The 17965-nt window shown below is 48.3% G+C and overlaps 1 protein-coding gene across 3 annotated transcripts in view; it reads right to left on the minus strand.

The window, feature by feature from the left end:
* dnah6 (dynein, axonemal, heavy chain 6) overlaps positions 1-17965 on the minus strand; it is a 1317984-nt gene that overhangs the window by 582911 nt on the left and 717108 nt on the right. For all 3 annotated transcript variants that reach the window (XM_085993638.1, XM_085993630.1, XM_085993647.1), the window contains 3 exons: positions 17359-17455; positions 15640-15853; positions 14791-14955 (listed from right to left, as the gene is read on the minus strand). In XM_085993638.1, coding sequence (XP_085849764.1) covers positions 14791-14955; positions 15640-15853; positions 17359-17455 — 476 coding nt within the window. The remainder of the gene's footprint in view (positions 1-14790; positions 14956-15639; positions 15854-17358; positions 17456-17965) is intronic.

Here is a 17965-nt window from a genome sequence, read left to right on the forward strand (position 1 = left end):
GCTTAGGGCCTAGGCAACAGAAGGCACAGCCACCAATGGTCAAATGATTATAATCGGGGATGCTCAAGATGGCAGAATTAGAGGAGTGCAGATATCTTGGGGGGTTGTGGGGTTGTCGAAGATTACAGAGATAGGGAGGGGCGAGGCCATAGATGGAGTGAAAAACAGGATGAGAATTTTGACATCGAGGCTTAACGGGGAGCCAATGTAGGTCAGCGAGCAAAGGGTTGATGGGTGAATGGGACTTGGTGCAAGTTAGGACACCACTTGTTGAACACCACTTTGAAGAAGCACTGAGAGCAGCAAGAGCATAGAATGTACTCTGGGTGGGGGGCTTCAATATCCATCACCAACAGTGGCTCGGTAGCACCACTACTGACCAAGCTGGCTGAGTCCTGAAGGACATAACTGCCAGTCTGGGCCTGCGACATGTGGTGAGAGAACAAGCAGGAGGGAATAACTTACTTGACCTTGACCTCACCAAACTACCTGTTGCAGATGCATCTCTCCATGACAGTATTGGTAGCAGTGACCACTTCACAGTCATTGTGGAGACGAAGTCCCGACTTCACACTGAGGACACCCTCCATCTTGTTGTGTGGCACTACCACCGAGCTAAATGGGATAGATTCAGAACAGATCAAGCAGCTCAAATCTGGACATCCATGAGGCACTGTGGGCCATCAACAGCAGCAGAATTGTATGCCACCACAATCTGTAACCTCATGGCCCGGCATATCCCTCACTCTATCATTACCGTCAAGCCAGTGGGCCAATCCTGGTTCAATAAGGAGTGTAGAAGAGCATGCCAGGAGCAGCCCCAGGCATACCTAAAAATGAGGTGCCAACCTGGGGAAGCTGCAACACAGGGCTACATACATGCTAAAAAGCGGAAGCAGCATGCTATAGATAGGGCTAAGTGATCCCACAATCAACGGATCCGATCAAAGCTCTGCAGTCCTGTCACATCCAGTCGTGAATGGTGGTGGACCATTAAACAATTAACGGGAGGAGCAGGCTCCATGAATATCCCGATCCTCAATGATGGTGGAGCCCAGCACGTGAGTGCAAAAGGCAAGGCTGAAGCGTTTGCAACCATCTTTAGCCAGAAGTGCCGAGTGGATGATCCATATCGGCCTCCTCCTTAGGTCCCCACCATCACAGAAGCCAGTCTTCAGCCAATTCGATTCACTCCACGTGATATCAAGAAACAGCTCAGCGCACTGGATACATTGAAGGCTATGGGCCCTGACAACGTCCCGGCTATTGTGCTGAAGACTTGTGCTCCAGAACTAGCCGCGCCTCTAGCCAAGCTGTTCCAGTACAGCTACAACACTGGCATCTATCCGACAATGTGGAAATCGGCCCAGGTATGTCCTGTCCACAAAAAGCAGGGCAAATCCAATCCGGCCAATTACCTCCCCATCAGTCTACTCTCAAATCATCAGCAAAGTTGTGGAAGGTGTCATCGACAGGGCTATCAAGCAGCACTTACTCACCAATAACCTGCTCACCGATGCTCAGTTTAGGTTCCGCCAAGATCACTCGGCTCCTGACCTCATTACAGCCTTGGTCCAAACATGGACAAAGGAGCCGAATTCCAGAGGTGAGGTGAGGTGATGTGACATCAAGGCAGCATTTGACCGAGTGTGGCATCAAGGAGCCCTAGTAAAACTGAAGTCAATGGGAATCGGGGGAAAACTCTCCACTGGCTGGAGTCATACCTAGCACAAAGGAAGATGGTTGTGGTGATTGTAGGTCAATCATCACAGCCACAGCACATCGCTGCAGCAGTTCCTCAGGGCAGTGTCCTAGGCCCAACCATCTTCAGCTGCTTCATCAATGACCTTCCCTCCAACATAAGGTCAGAAATGGGGATGTTTGCTGATGACTGCACAGTGTTCAGTGCCATTCACAACTCCTCAGATAATGAAGCAGTCATGCCCACATGCAACAAGGCCTGGACGACGTTCAGGCTTGGGCTGATAAGTGGCAGGTAACATTCGCGCCACAGAAGTGCCAGGCAATGACTATCTCCAACAAGCGAGAGTCTAACCACTGCCCCTTGACATTCAATGGCATTACCATTGCCGAATCCCCCACCATCAACATCCTAGGGGTCACTGGACCAGCCACATAAATACTGTGGCAACAAGTGCAGGTCAGAGGCTAGGTATTCTGCGGCAAGTGTCTCACCTTCTGACTCCCCAAAGCCTTTCTACCATCTACAAGGCACAAGTAAGAAGTGTGATGGAATATGTAGTGTATGTGCCTTTAAGAGCCCCAGGTGTGCTGTAATGCCGGTAATGGCCACTCGTGCTATATAAGCCTGTATATTGTGTATATCCGTTAGAACCCCCCCCAGACTTTGCTTAGTAAACACCTATGAACCAACTCCTGTCTTCAGTGTCTTTATCAACACACGGACACTACAGTGGCGACGAAGTGGAAACGGACTTACCTGCAATTCGGCAGCACCTCAAGGGCATCGATTCCTCGGGCGTCCAGAAGACTCAAGAAAGTGAGAAGCAGCTGTGGTTTCACCAGCTGGCCAAACTGGTGGCAGGTACTGCGCTAATCCTTCCTGGGCGTCAGGCTGGGGCTCCAGCGGCTGGCTCTACAGCTGAGACAGGCAGCGAAATCGGAGGCAAGCAATAACGGACTGGGAGGGAGCACTCGGGAGACGGCTGGCGCGGCAAACAGGTCAGCGTTCAGACTTGCAGAGAAAGTCCGGCGGGAATGAGTCTCCAACTGTAAACAAATAAAATAAAAAAATAAAAAAAAACAAAGAACGGAAACCGCAGGAAACAGCGTTGTCATCGGCAGCAGCGGCGGGAAAGCGTGGGAAGCGCCATATCTTTGCTGCTGAAAAGAAAGAAAAGCGCGGGAAGCGCCATATCGTTTCTGAAATGCCTAAGTCTGGCAATATTGATGCTTTTGATAGCGAAATAGAGGATTGGACCACATACGTGGAAAGAGTAGAGGTATATTGCACTGCAAATGGAATAGAAGATGAAAAAAAAGCTTCAGTACTGCTGAACCTAATGGGCGCAAAGGCATACGGGCTGTTACAAAATTTAATCACTCCAGCCAAACCAAAGGACAAGAATTTTAAAGAAATTGTTGATACCCTGCAGGAGCACTTAAACCCAACACTGCTGCCGATAGCAGAACAATTCAAATTCTTCAAGAGAAATCAACACAAGAATGAAAGTAACGCTGATTACCTAACCGAATTAAGAAAGCTATCAAAGTACTGCCAATTCGGGGCAGGACTAGCAGATTATCTTCGAGACAAATTCGTTTGCGGTCTCTTAAGTGAAGGAACACAAAAAAGGCTGCTTTCTGAAAAAGATTTAACATTGGACAAAGCTTTCAGTATGGCTGTATCATACGAAGCAGCAGCAAGAGGAGCTGCAGATATACAACAAAAGACACAGGACTTCGGCACCCATGAAATGACACAGGGTTTTGAAAGATGTTATCGCTGCGGCAGATCCACCCATAACCAGAAGGACTGCTGGTTCAAGGACAAAGCATGCAGGCAATGCGGAAAGATTAGACACATTGCACGGGTATGCCGATCTGGACAAAATAAATCCACAGACAGAAAAAAAAAAATCAATAAAGGAAAGTACAGGAAGGTACAAATGATGACGGACAGTAGCTCCGAAGACCAGAAGAGCGATAGTGACTCCGAAAACAAGAGACTAAGCTGTCTCAAATTACATAATGTACTTGCCAAAGATGATTACCAAACCATTTGGGTTACCCTCACGATAGCAGGGTCCCCTGTTAAAATGGAGCTAGATACAGGATCAGCTCTAACCGTAATAAATCGACGGGATTACGAGAAGCTATTTTCGCATATACCTCTAAAAGACACATCCATTATCTTAAAAACATATACGGGGCAGAAAGTATACCCCAAAGGAAAAATAAGGGTGCCTGTTGTATACAACGGCAAAGAAATACAAAAGTTGTATTTATACATTCTACAAGATGGTGGTCCACCGTTGTTGGGACGTGAATGGATCAGAAAGATACGTTTAGACTGGCACTCCATTCAGGCACTGACGGTGACCAGTAAGAAAATAAACAATGATGACATCATACCTGAACGATTAAAAGACATCTTGGCCAACGCCAAAGAAGTGTTTCAAGAGAAACTAGGAACCTTGAAAGGCATCACCGCCTCAATAAAAGTGGAAGATGCAGCAATTCCCAAATTTTTTAAGGCAAGACCGGTGCCATACGCAATTCGTCCAGCAGTCGAGGCAGAGCTGGAGAATTTGGAAAAGGCAGGCGTATTATCCAAAATAGATTGGAGCGAGTGGGCAACACCCATCGTTCCAGTCATGAAAAAAGCATTGAATAATGATAAATCTGAAGAACAGAGAAAAATTCGCATCTGTGGAGACTTCAAGGTGACTGTAAACCCGGTCCTTCACACAGTACAGTGTCCTCTTCCGAGGATAGAAGATATTTTCGCCTCACTATCCGGAGGGAAACGTTTCACCAAAATTGACTTGGCACAGGCATATCTACAGATGGAGGTTGAAGAGGCCTCTAAAAAGTATCTCACAATAAACACACACAAAGGCCTGTACCAGTACAATCAACTGGTTTTTGGAGTAGCATCAGCTCCAGCTATCTGGCAAAGAGCTATGGAGCAAGTCCTGCAAGGGATTCCGGGGACTCAATACTACCTAGACGACATCCTTGTAACAGGAGAAAACGACAATGAGCACCTTGCCAATTTGGAGCAGGTGCTCACTAGGCTGAAAGAACGGGGCCTACGAGCAAATCGCCCCAAGTGCGAATTTTTCCAAAATCAGATATCATATTGTGGCCACATAATTAATAAGGAAGGGTTGCATAAGTCACCTGAAAAAATTGAAGCGGTCATAAAAGCCCCAGCACCTGAAAATGTTTCACAATTAAGGTCGTTCCTGGGATTAATAAATTACTATCATAAATTTTTACCGAACTTATCAACTCTTCTACACCCTCTTAATGAACTTCTACAAACAGGAGTGATTTGGAAATGGAACGAAGACTGTAAACGTGCCTTCCATAAATGCAAAGACTTAATCACATCCGAAGAAGGTTTGGCTCATTACAACCCATCACTGCCAATCAGACTGGCGTGCGATGCATCCCCTTACGGCATAGGAGCAGTATTATCCCATAAATTCCCTGATGGCTCAGAACGGCCGATAGCTTTTGCGTCACGCTCATTAAACTCAGCTGAGCGTAACTATGCCCAAATCGACAGGGAAGCACTCAGCCTGGTATGGGGAGTGAAGAAATTCAACCATTACCTACACGGACAAAAATTTACCTTGTTGACTGACCATCAACCCCTCATCTCCATATTCAACCCTAAAAAGGGTGTTCCCATTATGACAGCGCAAAGGCTACAGAGGTGGTCCCTTTTTCTAGGGGCACACCAATACAACATAGAATACAAAGGATCAAAACAGCATGGGAATGCTGACGGTTTATCGCGCCTACCGTTGCCAACGGTAGAAGAGGCACCTACAGTAGACCCAGTAGAGATGTTCCACTCTACCATAGTGGAATGTCTACCAGTAACAAATTCTGCCATTGAAAGGGAGACGAGAAATGACCCGACTCTCTCACGGGTCTACGATTTAACAGTGAAGGGATGGCCAGCACATGGCGAACCACTGTTGCCAGCATTCTCGCAAAGTAGAGAACAGCTGTCAGTGTGCCGAGGAACCTTGATGTGTGGATCCAGAGTGGTGATTCCACCCAAACTCCAGGATAAAGTGCTAAAGGAGCTTCACGAGGGGCATCTGGGTGGAGTGAAAATGAAGAACCTAGCTAGGGCCTTTGTATGGTGGCCAGGTATCGATGGAGACATCGAAGAAATGACCAAGAGCTGCCTAGGATGCCAGAAGGTCCAAAACGCTCCACCACAAGCCCCTCTACATCCATGGGAGTGGCCCTCATCTCCCTGGCAAAGGGTGCACATCGACTTTGCTGGTCCATTTATGGACTCAATGTTCTTAATCGCGGTTGATGCACACTCCAAGTGGCCGGAGGTAATAAAGATGTCCTCCACCACCACGGAAAAAACCATCACAGTATTAAGGACCATATTTGCCAGGAATGGGCTGCCGGAACAGATATGTTCTGATAATGGACCGCAACTTGTGTCCGAAGAATTCAGAAAGTTCTTAAAAAACAATGGGGTTAAGCACGACACGTCCGCCCCATACCATCCCGCCACCAATGGATTGGCTGAAAGGTTTGTCCAGACCTTCAAGAAGGCCATAAAGGCCATGGGTAATGAAGACATAAAACTTCAGCACAAGGTGGATAACTTCTTATTCGCATACAGGAATGCAACACATATGGTTACCAACCAAACTCCCGCCATGATGTTCTTCAATAGAAACCTAAGATGCCGACTGGATTTGGTCAAGCCCAACATCAGAAGGGACGTGGCGAACCAGCAGTTTCAAGGCATGAATGAAAGGCCAACTAGAACCTTCCAGATAGGTCAACAAGTTTTGGCCCGGGACTACCGTACCGAGAAATGGCAGCCTAGAACTATCTGCACACGACTAGGACCACTGATGTATACCGTGGGCATCGGAGAAAGCATAATAAGGCGCCATGCTGACCAAATCATAAAGTCATCCGAAAAGGGACAACCTACACCACAACTCTATGGCCTAGAAATTCAGTTGCGTGCGCCAGCCGTTAGCGCCTTAGGAGGAGTAGATCTCGAGCGCTAGGCACTTAGCGGCCGGGCGCAGGGCGATCTGCGCCTACGCCCAACTTCAGTAGAGATTTAGCGCCGGCGCAAAGTGTTTGCGCGCGCTCAGCTGTGCGCGCAGCTTATGACGTCATTTCGTCGTGCAACGGCCTTTGTGCGCCCCAAACCGGAACTTCAGTCACGCCCGCCCAATGTGGACGTGGCGGTGCTAAGAACTGTGAAGTGGAACGCAGCAGAGGCCCTGCGGGCCTCGGGGAGCGCTAATTAAAGGGCACTTACACTGAACTATAAAGGCCAGCCATTTTGCTGCAATGACTTTTGTGCAACGGATTTCTGGACAGAGACCAAGGAAGAGACCTTACTGATTTGGCCTAACATAGGAGAGGTATTTTTGGCTTCTGGCCAGAGCTTGGAAATTTGCCTCATTGTGATTTCATTGTTTGCAAGTATATTATGGGGGCTGCATGGGGTTCCAACCCTCAGTTCCAGCATTATGTGCGGAGGGCTCGCAGACGCTGTGTGAGAGGGGCAGCCATGCCTAGACGCAGAGGGGGCATCAGGCGTCGGCAACGTAGGCCTTACCCACTCAGGGAATACCGCCAGCAGGTGTCCTATCTCACCATGACTGCCGCGCAGTGTGTTAAGAGGCTGCGCTTCAGAAGGGAGGTGGTTGCAGAGATCTGCCAGCTGCTTCACAGAGATCTGCGTCCACAGCTGATGTGCAGGACGTCTCTGTCGGTGGAAGTGAAGGTCACGGTGGCTCTGAACTTTTATGCATGCGGCTCCTTCCAAGCCGCTGCTGGGGACATAGCTAACATATCCCAGTTCGCCGTGCATCGCTGCATCCGGCAGGTCACCGATGCCCTTTTCACAAGGAGACACCAATTCATCTCCTTCCCCGTGACCCTGGAGAGGCAGGAGCAGCGTGCAGTCGGATTTGCGAGGATCGCGGACTTCCCCATGGTGCAGGGCGCCATTGACTGCACGCATTTGGCTTTGCGGGCACCTATCGACAATGTCGAGGATTACCGCAACCGGAAGGGCTACCATTCCCTCAATGTACAGCTGGTGTGTAACAACAGGCAGCGCATCCTAGCTGTCAATGCCCGCTTTCCAGGCAGCAGCCACGATGCATTTATCCTGCGCCAGACTACTGTGGCTGACATGTTCCAGGCACAGCCTCCCCCAAGAGGATGGCTTATCGGGGACAAAGGCTATCCTTTGTGTACATGGCTCATGACCCCGCTCCGCGCGTCCAGGACCCCTGCTGAGGAGGCATACAACGAAAGCCATCAAGCCACAAGGAACATCATAGAGCAAACGATTGGCGTCCTCAAGCAACGGTTCCGCTGCCTGGATCGCTCCGGCGGATCTCTGCAGTATTCGCCGGATAGAGTCTCCCAGTTCGTCGTCGTTTGCTGCATGCTGCACAACCTGGCTATCCGCAGGACTCAGGCATTGCCACCTCACGTTGGACCACCACCTCAGGAGGAGGAGCAGGAGGACCATGAGGAGGAGGAGGAGGAGTACCAGCCCAGGAGGGAGCCACAATGTCCAAGGGCCGTCCGTCGGCGGCTTATTGAACGACACTTCTAGGCCCCCTGTCAGGGAATGGCTTGTGGCAATGAAGGGACATGAATGCAGCCACTCCGCAAGCCCTCAGCCGGTTAACGCAACAACCACTTCAAACATCAAACATGGACAAGCTGAATAAAGAAAAAGCTTTATTGAACAAACTCAGGGCCCTTCCCACATGAAACCCAAAAACAGACAACACCCCCAAAAAACAGTCAAACACATGACTCACTCCCACAACCTGGGGAGGAATAACAAAACTTTTCCATCCAAATGGCCTTCATCCTCAGCCTTACCAAAAGAACCCCCCCCATAGACAACACAACCACCCCCATATAAAAAAACATTTGGCAACACACTCTACTTTGTGTGCCGAGAGGGCGAGTCCTTGTCCAGTCTTTTCCGGCCCCTGGCCGACCTGCTGCTCCACCTCAACCTGGGCCCTGTGGGTGCTGCAAGGCTGGGGGAAGGCTCCTGAGGGGCACATTGCGTGACGGCAGATGCCCTTGGGGGTCGGCCTAGACGAGCTCTGGCCCTCGAGGGGCCGGCTGCTGACTGCTGCAGCTGTGGCTGGGCAGCATCAGTCTCTCCAGCAGCTCGTGGCAGCTTCGCTGGGGGAGTGGCAGTGGCGGCTGCAGCAATGGGGGCAAGCTGGCTGATGCCAGGCGCTCGCTGCGCGCCTGAGACACTGGCACTCGGCCGGGCTGGCACTGCAGCAAGCGCAGCAATCTGCTGAAGGCCAGACCGCTGTGCTGCTGCAGCGTGACGGGTGCCCTGGCGATGCCTGCCTGACACAGCGAGTGTGGCAGCAGTGAGTGCCCGTACTGCCCTGGTCTGTGCCCGCATCAGACCAGCCAGTGACTGCACGGCACCACTGATCAACTGTCCACTCGCTGCCTGTGCTGCCCTGAAGTCGTCCCGACTCGCGTCCTGTGCTGCCCTCAATTCGGCCCGACTCGCGTCCTGTGCTGCCCCAAATTGTTCGAGACCCCTGGCCTGTGCTGCCCCGAGTTGTTCGAAACCCCTGGCCTGTGAGGCCCCGAAATCGGACACACTATGAGCCAGGGACTCGATGGCCTCAGGCAGCCGTGCCACAACCCCCATGAACTCGGTGTGCCGGCGATCCGAGTCCGCGGACATTTGATCGAGGAGGCGCACCTCCTGGGCGAGGACCGTCTCCGGACTGGAGGCCGGACTCTCCCTCTGGGGAGAAGGCCGCCGAGCTGGCCGACCCTTCCCGCGTGGCTGGACGCCACTGGGCCCAGCAACTACACTCCCCTGCAACACTTCCCCCCTCTGGGGAGAAGGCCGCCGAGCTGCCCGACCCTTCCCGCGTGGCTGGACGCCACTGGGCCCAGCAGCTACACTCCCCTGCAACACTTCCCCCCTCTGGGGAGAAGGCAGCCGAGCTGCCCGACCCTTCCCGCGTGGCTCGACGCCACTGGGCACAGGAGCTACACCCCCCTGCAACACTTCCCCCTGGCTCTCCTCCAGGGAAGACGTGTCCCCTCCATTGCCATCCCCTGGCGCGGATGAGGGTTCCCCCGATGGGCCGCCTTCCTCTTGCTCCTCCTCGTCCTCCTCTTCCGAGGGACTGTCACTGGCAGCTTCAGGGACCTCCTCCTCACCAGCTGAAAGCAGGAAGGCACAAGAGTAGCTTTAGAATGAGGACAGGGCGTCAGCAAGGGAGGCATGACTGGTGGCATTCAGCGCATTGGTCGGACAGTGGCAAAGGATTTAGATCTGAAGCGCAAGGGGAACGAGAGAGGTCCAAAAGGTCATGTCCTTACCATTGGGGCCCAGCACAGGGTCGGCATCTCCACATGCAATGGGGCCAATCAGCCGGCCACCCATGAGTCGACCCACGCGCTCCTCCAGGTCACTGAGCTGCTGGAACTGGGGACGGCCTCCCCCGGTGACAGTCCGGCTCCTCAGATTCTGGGCCAGCTTAGCCTGCAAGAGAAAGGACGGCCTCTAAGTACAGTGTGGTGCCCTGTTGTTGTGTGCACTGCCTCCCATGGTCGAATAGCTTGGCCAGTGTGGTGCCCTGTTGTTGTATGCACTGCCTCCCATGGTCGAATAGCTTGGCCAGTGTGGTGCCCTGTTGCTGTATGCACTGCCTCCCATGGTCGAATAGCTTGGCCAGTGTGGTGCCCTGTTGTTGTATGCACTGCCTCCCATGGTCGAATAGCTTGGCCAGTGTGGTGCCCTGTTGCTGTATGCACTGCCTCCCATGGTCGAATAGCTTGGCCAGTGTGGTGCCCTGTTGCTGTATGCACTGCCTCCCATGGTCGAATAGCTTGGCCAGTGTGTAAAGTGCAGAAAGTGCAATTGATGTTCATGCCAGTGCCATAGCTGCTGGATGATTGAGGTCCCTTTGCCCATAATGTGAGGTGCACATGCAAGGATGAGGAGGACACTGGAAAGGGTACTCACCCTGACAATCCGAGTGAGGTCGTTAAACTTTTTCCGGCATTGGACACCAGTCCTGGGGACATCGCAGGTGGCTGTGACCCTCTGGGCGATATCCCTCCAGGCTCTCCTGTACGCCCTGGTGGCAGGCTTCTTGCCACTGTCCGGGAACAAGATATGGCATCTCCTCTCCAAAGCCCTAACCAGCACCTTTAAATCATGGGCAGAGAAGCGCTGCGCTCGCTCATGGGCCCTCTGCATCCTTCCTGGCGCTATTTCTCTCCAGCAGCAGTGTTTAGGCCTAGCTGGAGGGCTGCAGTATCCAGGGCGTGGCAGCAGACCAAGTCGACCCTTCCCCCTTTAAGAGCTGGCCGGCGCCAGGGTGTCTGCTGTCAATCAAGAAATGACCGCACCTGCGCTGCGCCCGGCCTCGGCGGTATCAGTCTGCACCGTCGGCTTAGCGCCTAAAGATAGCCGTGCATCGCCAGTTTTAGCGCTCGAGCAAACTCCTTGGCCAAAGCTACTGAATATCGGCGAAGTGGCCTCCACTTTGCGCCGGGCGCAAACTTTAGCGGCCGCCCGACTTTACCGCCCCAAAAGTGGCTATACTGAATTTCTAGGCCTATACGTCTAACGATGAAGTAGAGATACCCATATCTACCTCCGATCCGGTGATACTGGAACCCGATGAACCCGACACTGGCATTCAAGCCGAATCAGCCTTGCCAAAAGAACCTACTACCCCACCAGAAACTACTACACCCCCGAGGCGTTATCCGGACCGAGTCAGGAAGCCTCCTGAGAGACTGACTTATAATTAATTAACTACAGCAATGTGTATATTATTTTTCTTATAACATGTAATTAATAATTACTTAAAATATGATGTACTGGTTAGCTAAAAGGGGAGGAATTGTAGTGTATGTGCCTTTAAGAGCCCCAGGTGTGCTGTAATGCCGGTAATGGCCACTCGTGCTATATAAGCCTGTATATTGTGTATATCCGTTAGAACCCCCCCCCAGACTTTGCTTAGTAAACACCTATGAACCAACTCCTGTCTTCAGTGTCTTTATCAACACACGGACACTACAGAATACTCACCACTTGCCTGGATGAGTGCAGCTCCAACAACACTCAAGAAGCTCGACACCACCCAGGACAAAGCAGCCCGCTTGATTGGCACCCCATCTACCACCTTAAACATTCACTCCCTCCAGCGTACCATGGCTGCAGTGTGTACCATCTACAAGATGTACTGCAGCAACTCGCCAAGTCTTCTTCGGCAGCACCTCCCAAACCCGCCACCTCTTCCACCTAGAAGGATAAGGGCAGCAGGCACATGGGAACAGCACCACCTCCAACGTCCCCTCTGAGTCACACACCATCCTGACTTAGAAGCATATCGCCAATCCTTCATCATCACTGGGTCAAAATCCTGGAACTCCCTATCTAACAGTACTGTGGGAGTACCTTCACCACACGGACTGCAGCTGTTCAAGGCGGCGGCTCACCACCATCTTCTCAAGGGCAATTAGGGATGGGCAATAAATGCTGGCCTTGCCAGCGATGCCCACAATCAATAAACAAATAAAAAATTATTTTTTTAAAAAGGACATGGGCAGCCGAGTTTTGGATGACCTCAAGTTTACGTAGGGTAGAATATCAGAGGCCAGCCAGGAGTGCGTTGGAATAGTCAAGTCTAAAGGTAACAGAGGCATGGATGAGGGTTTCAGCAGCGGATGAGCTGAGGCAATGGTGGAGACGGGCGATGTTACGGAGGTGGAAATAGGCGGTCTTAGTTATGCTGCGGATATGTGGTCGGAGGCTCATTTCAGGGTCAAAAATGACACCAAGGTTATGAACAAGTGGTTGAAAATGCTGTCTTTGCTGATTTTTAACGGGTAAATCAATGTGAGTAAAAGTGGCAAATTACCATCTTTTACTCACAGATATGTTTGTAAAGACAAGAATTTTGACCCCAAGTTGGCAGGCCCAACTGGCAGCTGTTTATCTTTGCACTGCAGGACACTCTCTCTTCAAGGGGAATTTTGTGTCTCGAGCTGCAATTTTCTCAGCAGAGGCAAACATATAAAGTAAATGGGGAATTAATTCAACTTTCACACGGCAATTATTTATCTTCTCCCCTTCTCCAACGCAACACAAATTAAATACTTACCCTGCTTAACCTATGAAATATAGTTAGCTGTCAGATAAAAATGCTTAGGCTATGTTTCCAGTTGTAGCAGAAGGGAACCTTTGATGGATTACTGAGGAAAAAAAGCACCCAGCATTCTACACAGAACTATCCAGCAGAAGTAGCAGAATAATAAAATCTTCAATCAGAATTTAACTGTAATCATTCACAATTGTTACCTCAACTATAGGGAGTAAGACAGTTGGAAGACGCAAATAACCATTTTCCACTCCATGCAAGCTATAAAGTGAAGAATATAGCACCTACAGCAAACTGTATCTGTTTCAAGCCTTCAACTGTATATACAATTCCAGCTTCGGCTGAGGCAACAAACGGGACACTGTTGACAAGATCTCATTTTGCCACTCTATGGGGCCAAATTTAATTGCAGCCGTCAGGCGTAAATGGGGTGGTAGCACCCTGAAAATGGCATTAGTTTACTTCAGACCCCAATATCTTGGTTGGGGCCTTCAGATGAATAGCCAGAGTGTCTGCCTGTTACAGACAGGAGGTCACTATTAATATGCAAATATGTGTCTTATAATTTACATAGGACCCCGATTGCAATTTTGAAGTACAAATGGATGGACAAAGGGATCGCTGGAGACCACTCAAAAAATGGCCCAAAATGTTTTTCACCTTATATTGTTGTGGAGCTTCTCCTGGTCCCCCAAAAATACTCAGGCCCACTGCTGGCCCATGAACTGTTGGCCGGCCGGCTCTGTCATTTCTCTGAAGATACTTCGGGAGAAACTTGACGGACGTTCCAGTCGGCTGTCTTTTACACTTACCAGACTGCTGGGATTTTGGAGATGAATATTTTCCATGTAGAGTAACTTGAACACACAGCCATTATTCCCTCCAGGATTTTTGTTTTTAGCAGGAAAGTTCCTCCTCAGTGTTCCTTGGGCATTTGAACAAGGAAATAAATCATCTTTTTTGCCAACCTTCTGAGGTCAGCAAGGCGCTCATCACATCTCATCTAAATTTTTAAATTTTGTTGACTATCCTCAAAATCAAAGTTTACACAGAAATCTTTTGTGGAAGGTTAAGTTGATTGAATCCCAAATGAAGGGTGTTAACATTTTAAACAACTATTCGGCCAAATTGAATTATTCTAATTCTATAACGCGTGGTCTCCTACTCAACTCCATTTTGCACTGTATCTACAGCCACCAATATATGATGTCAAATTTATTACTGCATTGGCATACCGAAAATGCCTTGTTGGGGCAGCAGAATACAAATGATTCCAACAACTTTACATTGGGTGTCACCAGACGGAAGTTAAATGATGTTCATCAAAATTTGAGATATTCCAGCACTGGCAGTAGCAAAAGGCTAAGGTTAACAGTATGTAACTTCCCAAATGCCTTGATACCTGTAAATCAGAATATTATCTCACTATTGTTCAACAAGGTGGTTTTTCTGGTCCAATGACTTGATAGGTAAATTCATCACTTAGTTAGTTAGTTAGTGAGACTTACATAACAGGTCCCAGGTTCAATTCCAGATCTGTGCTGAGTAAGCTGGTCTTAAGAAACAATAGTGATGCACCACAATTGGTCACCACATCCTTGGGCTATGGAAGAGGGGGAAAAAACAGCCAGCGTCCCCAGTTCTGAACACTACCCAGAAACCCTATATGTATGTATGTAGACATGGCATGAGGACAACATAAGGATTAGCTACGGCAGCCTAGATAGGCAAAGAATCTGCCTGTGCTCACTACCCAGGCTGATACATGAAAAATGGCCACTTGGACAAAATACCAGGGTTGGTGCAATCCATGGAACCATACATTAGCATGAGCCACCACCTTCCTAAAAGGAAGGTTAGCGAGGAAATTCTCATATACCTGAGAAGGATGTCCAGACACCACCCACTGCACTCTGGCTTGGGTTTGATAATCAGCGATTGAAGCTTTGCACATACGTCGGAGAGATGAGAACATAGCTTCCTCTACCTTTCCAAGCCAATCTTCTACATTTCCTCTTGCCTTAAGTCCCTTTCCCAAACTGACCTGTAATGCAGAAACAAAATGGTTATTTTAACTAAGCAATGATTATATTATTACATATCAGCCTTCATATGCTCTTTCCAAAGAAATTCTAAATTCGAGCTCACATAGCCAACTGATTTATTACAGCTTCTCACTCATTTTAAAGCACTAGTTCTTTTCAATAGGCTTTACTTATTTTTGAATTCAAATTTTTTTTTAAGTTACTTTGCATTTTCTCACTTTTCCATTTTCAAATCTCCCCATGACATTCAATGTTCCCCTACAGAAGAGGGAAACCTACTTCCAATATAGCTCTGTAATGGATCGCTATAAGGTGTGAAAGTATCACACACATCAATTTCCCTACTTCTCTATCAAGAAACAGATTACCTCTGTTCATTCCTACGGGGTAATATGGATAAGGATGAAGACACTGCATATGATGAATCAAGGGCACAAGCTCACACCCGACCACTCTGTGGCATAGCATGAATGCACATTCATGAGCTTGTTAAAAGCCAATTAATGAAATTATAGGAACAGGAGTAGGCCATTGAGCCCCTCGAGCCTGTTCCACTATTCAATGAGCTCATGACTGATCTGTGACCTAACTCCATACTTTGGCCCATATTCCTTAATACCATTGGCTAACAATTCTAAAATGTCCTCTACAGTGCCAGCTATTACCAATAAAAGCATCCTTACCTTTTCGCCTTCAGGCGAGAGCATAGCCAAGATATCATTAGTGTACACCTTCTCAGGTTCTCCCTCAGTTGTTTTCTCCTCACCCTGGGGAGCAAGTGCAAACTCCAGTCTTGAAATTGCATCAAAGCATTTGCGCAGATGTGGCTGGACAGCCTGTGGGTTGCGTGTCTGAGCCAGAATCTCCAGCAGCTCGTCATTAGACAGGAAGTAGAACCTAAGAGCCAGATTCAGACAGAGGGGATCAGATATTAATTCTAGAACTTAATATCAAAAGTATATTTTGTAAAAGCGGCACTTTTACAATGATCTAAAAAAGGAGGGCAGTTCACCTCACAAAGAACAACGTTCGTCAAGAGTTACCTAGGTTTGTTTAACTGCAGTGTTTTAAAAGGATAGGCTTAATGAATCATATCGGGGTTTACTAATGGGAAAAGACAAAACAATAACAGTAATAATATTAGTGGTTTACTATTCAACTCCTTTAACTATTGAAGCTCCGACTCAGTTTAAGAATTTACTATTTCAAAAGAAGGAACCCTTTTAAGAATCAAATAATCAAGAAGAACTACAAACATCCTTTTTTGCTCTTTCTCCATTTCAATTATATATTAAAAATATTGGGAGTGAATTTCCACGAGGGTTCTCCCAATGATACAGTGTAACTTCAGCGAAAACCCCAGAGAAACGCACGTTGTGTGCGCTTCCTCAACTGAGGGAACCAATGAGCACAAGTAGTGGGTTCAGCAGGCAAGAAACAGGCAATTAATTATAGCCCTCATATTCAAGAAAGGCATACTTAGAAATTACCGGTCTATTGGCTTAACCTCAACAATCAGAAAATGAACAGAATCATAAATCAGAAACAAAACAAATCAGAAACAAAACCCGGATGAAAATAATAACTTGCGCTTGTCTAGCATATTTAATGCAATAAAGCCATCCCAAAGCACTTTACAAACACTAAAATAACTTCACACTTAGAAGTGGAGGGAAAAGGATTGGTATGCCGACCAAAATAAGATCAGAGAGATAGGTTTTGAGGAGGTTTTTGAAGGAAGAGGGAGAGGCAAAGCCAAAGAGAATCAACACTGTGCGACAGCAGCCAACAGGAGCTCCAGCAGGGTCGAGGTTTTCGGATGAAGCAATGGAGATGCTGGTGGAGCAACTTGTGGTTGTTGATATTAGTGAAACAATGAGAGAAGTTGGGTGTCTTCAGTTCATCCCATGCCTAAAAATTATGTTGTCAAGCAACAGCATGTAGACAAGAAAAGAAGGGGCCAAGTATGGAGCCTCGAGGCACAGCCAGTGTCGACTTGCTGGAGCAAGGGGAGAAACCATTGCAGGACTGCCAATATGACTGTACAAAGGGTAGAGCTTGCCTAACCAACCATATAAACTTTTGAAGAGGTGACATCCCAGGTTGGTGGGCCGAAGCCAACACATCCCAGCACAAGTCAGCAACTCTCAGCAGAGATGAGGAGAAAGTTAAAGGGGAAAAATAAACTTCTCACATGCACATCCTCAGGACTGCTTACCGATCAGCATTGGCACCATCCTGGGAAGAGATTTTCTTCCTGCCCGTAGTTGGTATGACGGGACAAAAATAACGTGGTGGGGTAAATTTTGAAAAATACATTAATTCAAATTTCTTATAAAAATACCCCTTCTGCTTTCTGCCATAAATAGAATAAAATACACCAGTATAAGAAGAGCACAAACCTGGGGAATATCACTCGTTTAGATTCAAGATAGGCCTCCAGACACTTCTGAATCTGGTCTAACAATGCATTGTTATTCAAGAAAGCTTCCAACAAACCTATTCAAGAAAAAGAAATTACACAATAATATCTCACACAATAGACAACCATAAAGTGAAGAAACAAAAGTAAAAAAGGCTTGAATCACTGAGCAGGTCAGACAACATCTGTGGAGAGAACATACCTGCTCTCTCCATGGATGCTGCCTGACCTGTTGAGCATTTCGAGAAATCTGTTTTTGTTTCAGATTTCCATCATGTGCAGTTTTTTGTTTATACAGTGAAGAAATCTGATTATAATCTCAAACAGATCATCACAGTATGATGGGTACCCATTGCTATTTGTACTTTGCAAAATACAGCAGGCCAGCTTTAGGCACACGACATCATCCAGTATTACTGTACATTACAGGGTAGATTCAGTAGTGTTGCACATCGGGAAAGAAGCTGTGTAAAGGGTACTGGGTGAAACCATAGAATTGAGACCCTACGCCTATTTCCTACTTGATTGTAATTCAGCAGTTTTCTGTATTTAGTCAGCTGACATTCTTGTGCCCAATTTTGTGCCTT

Source organism: Somniosus microcephalus, chromosome 1 (genome assembly GCF_052327205.1).
Source record: "Somniosus microcephalus isolate GS21.2 chromosome 1, FLI_Smic_1.0, whole genome shotgun sequence".
NCBI lineage: Eukaryota > Metazoa > Chordata > Chondrichthyes > Squaliformes > Somniosidae > Somniosus > Somniosus microcephalus.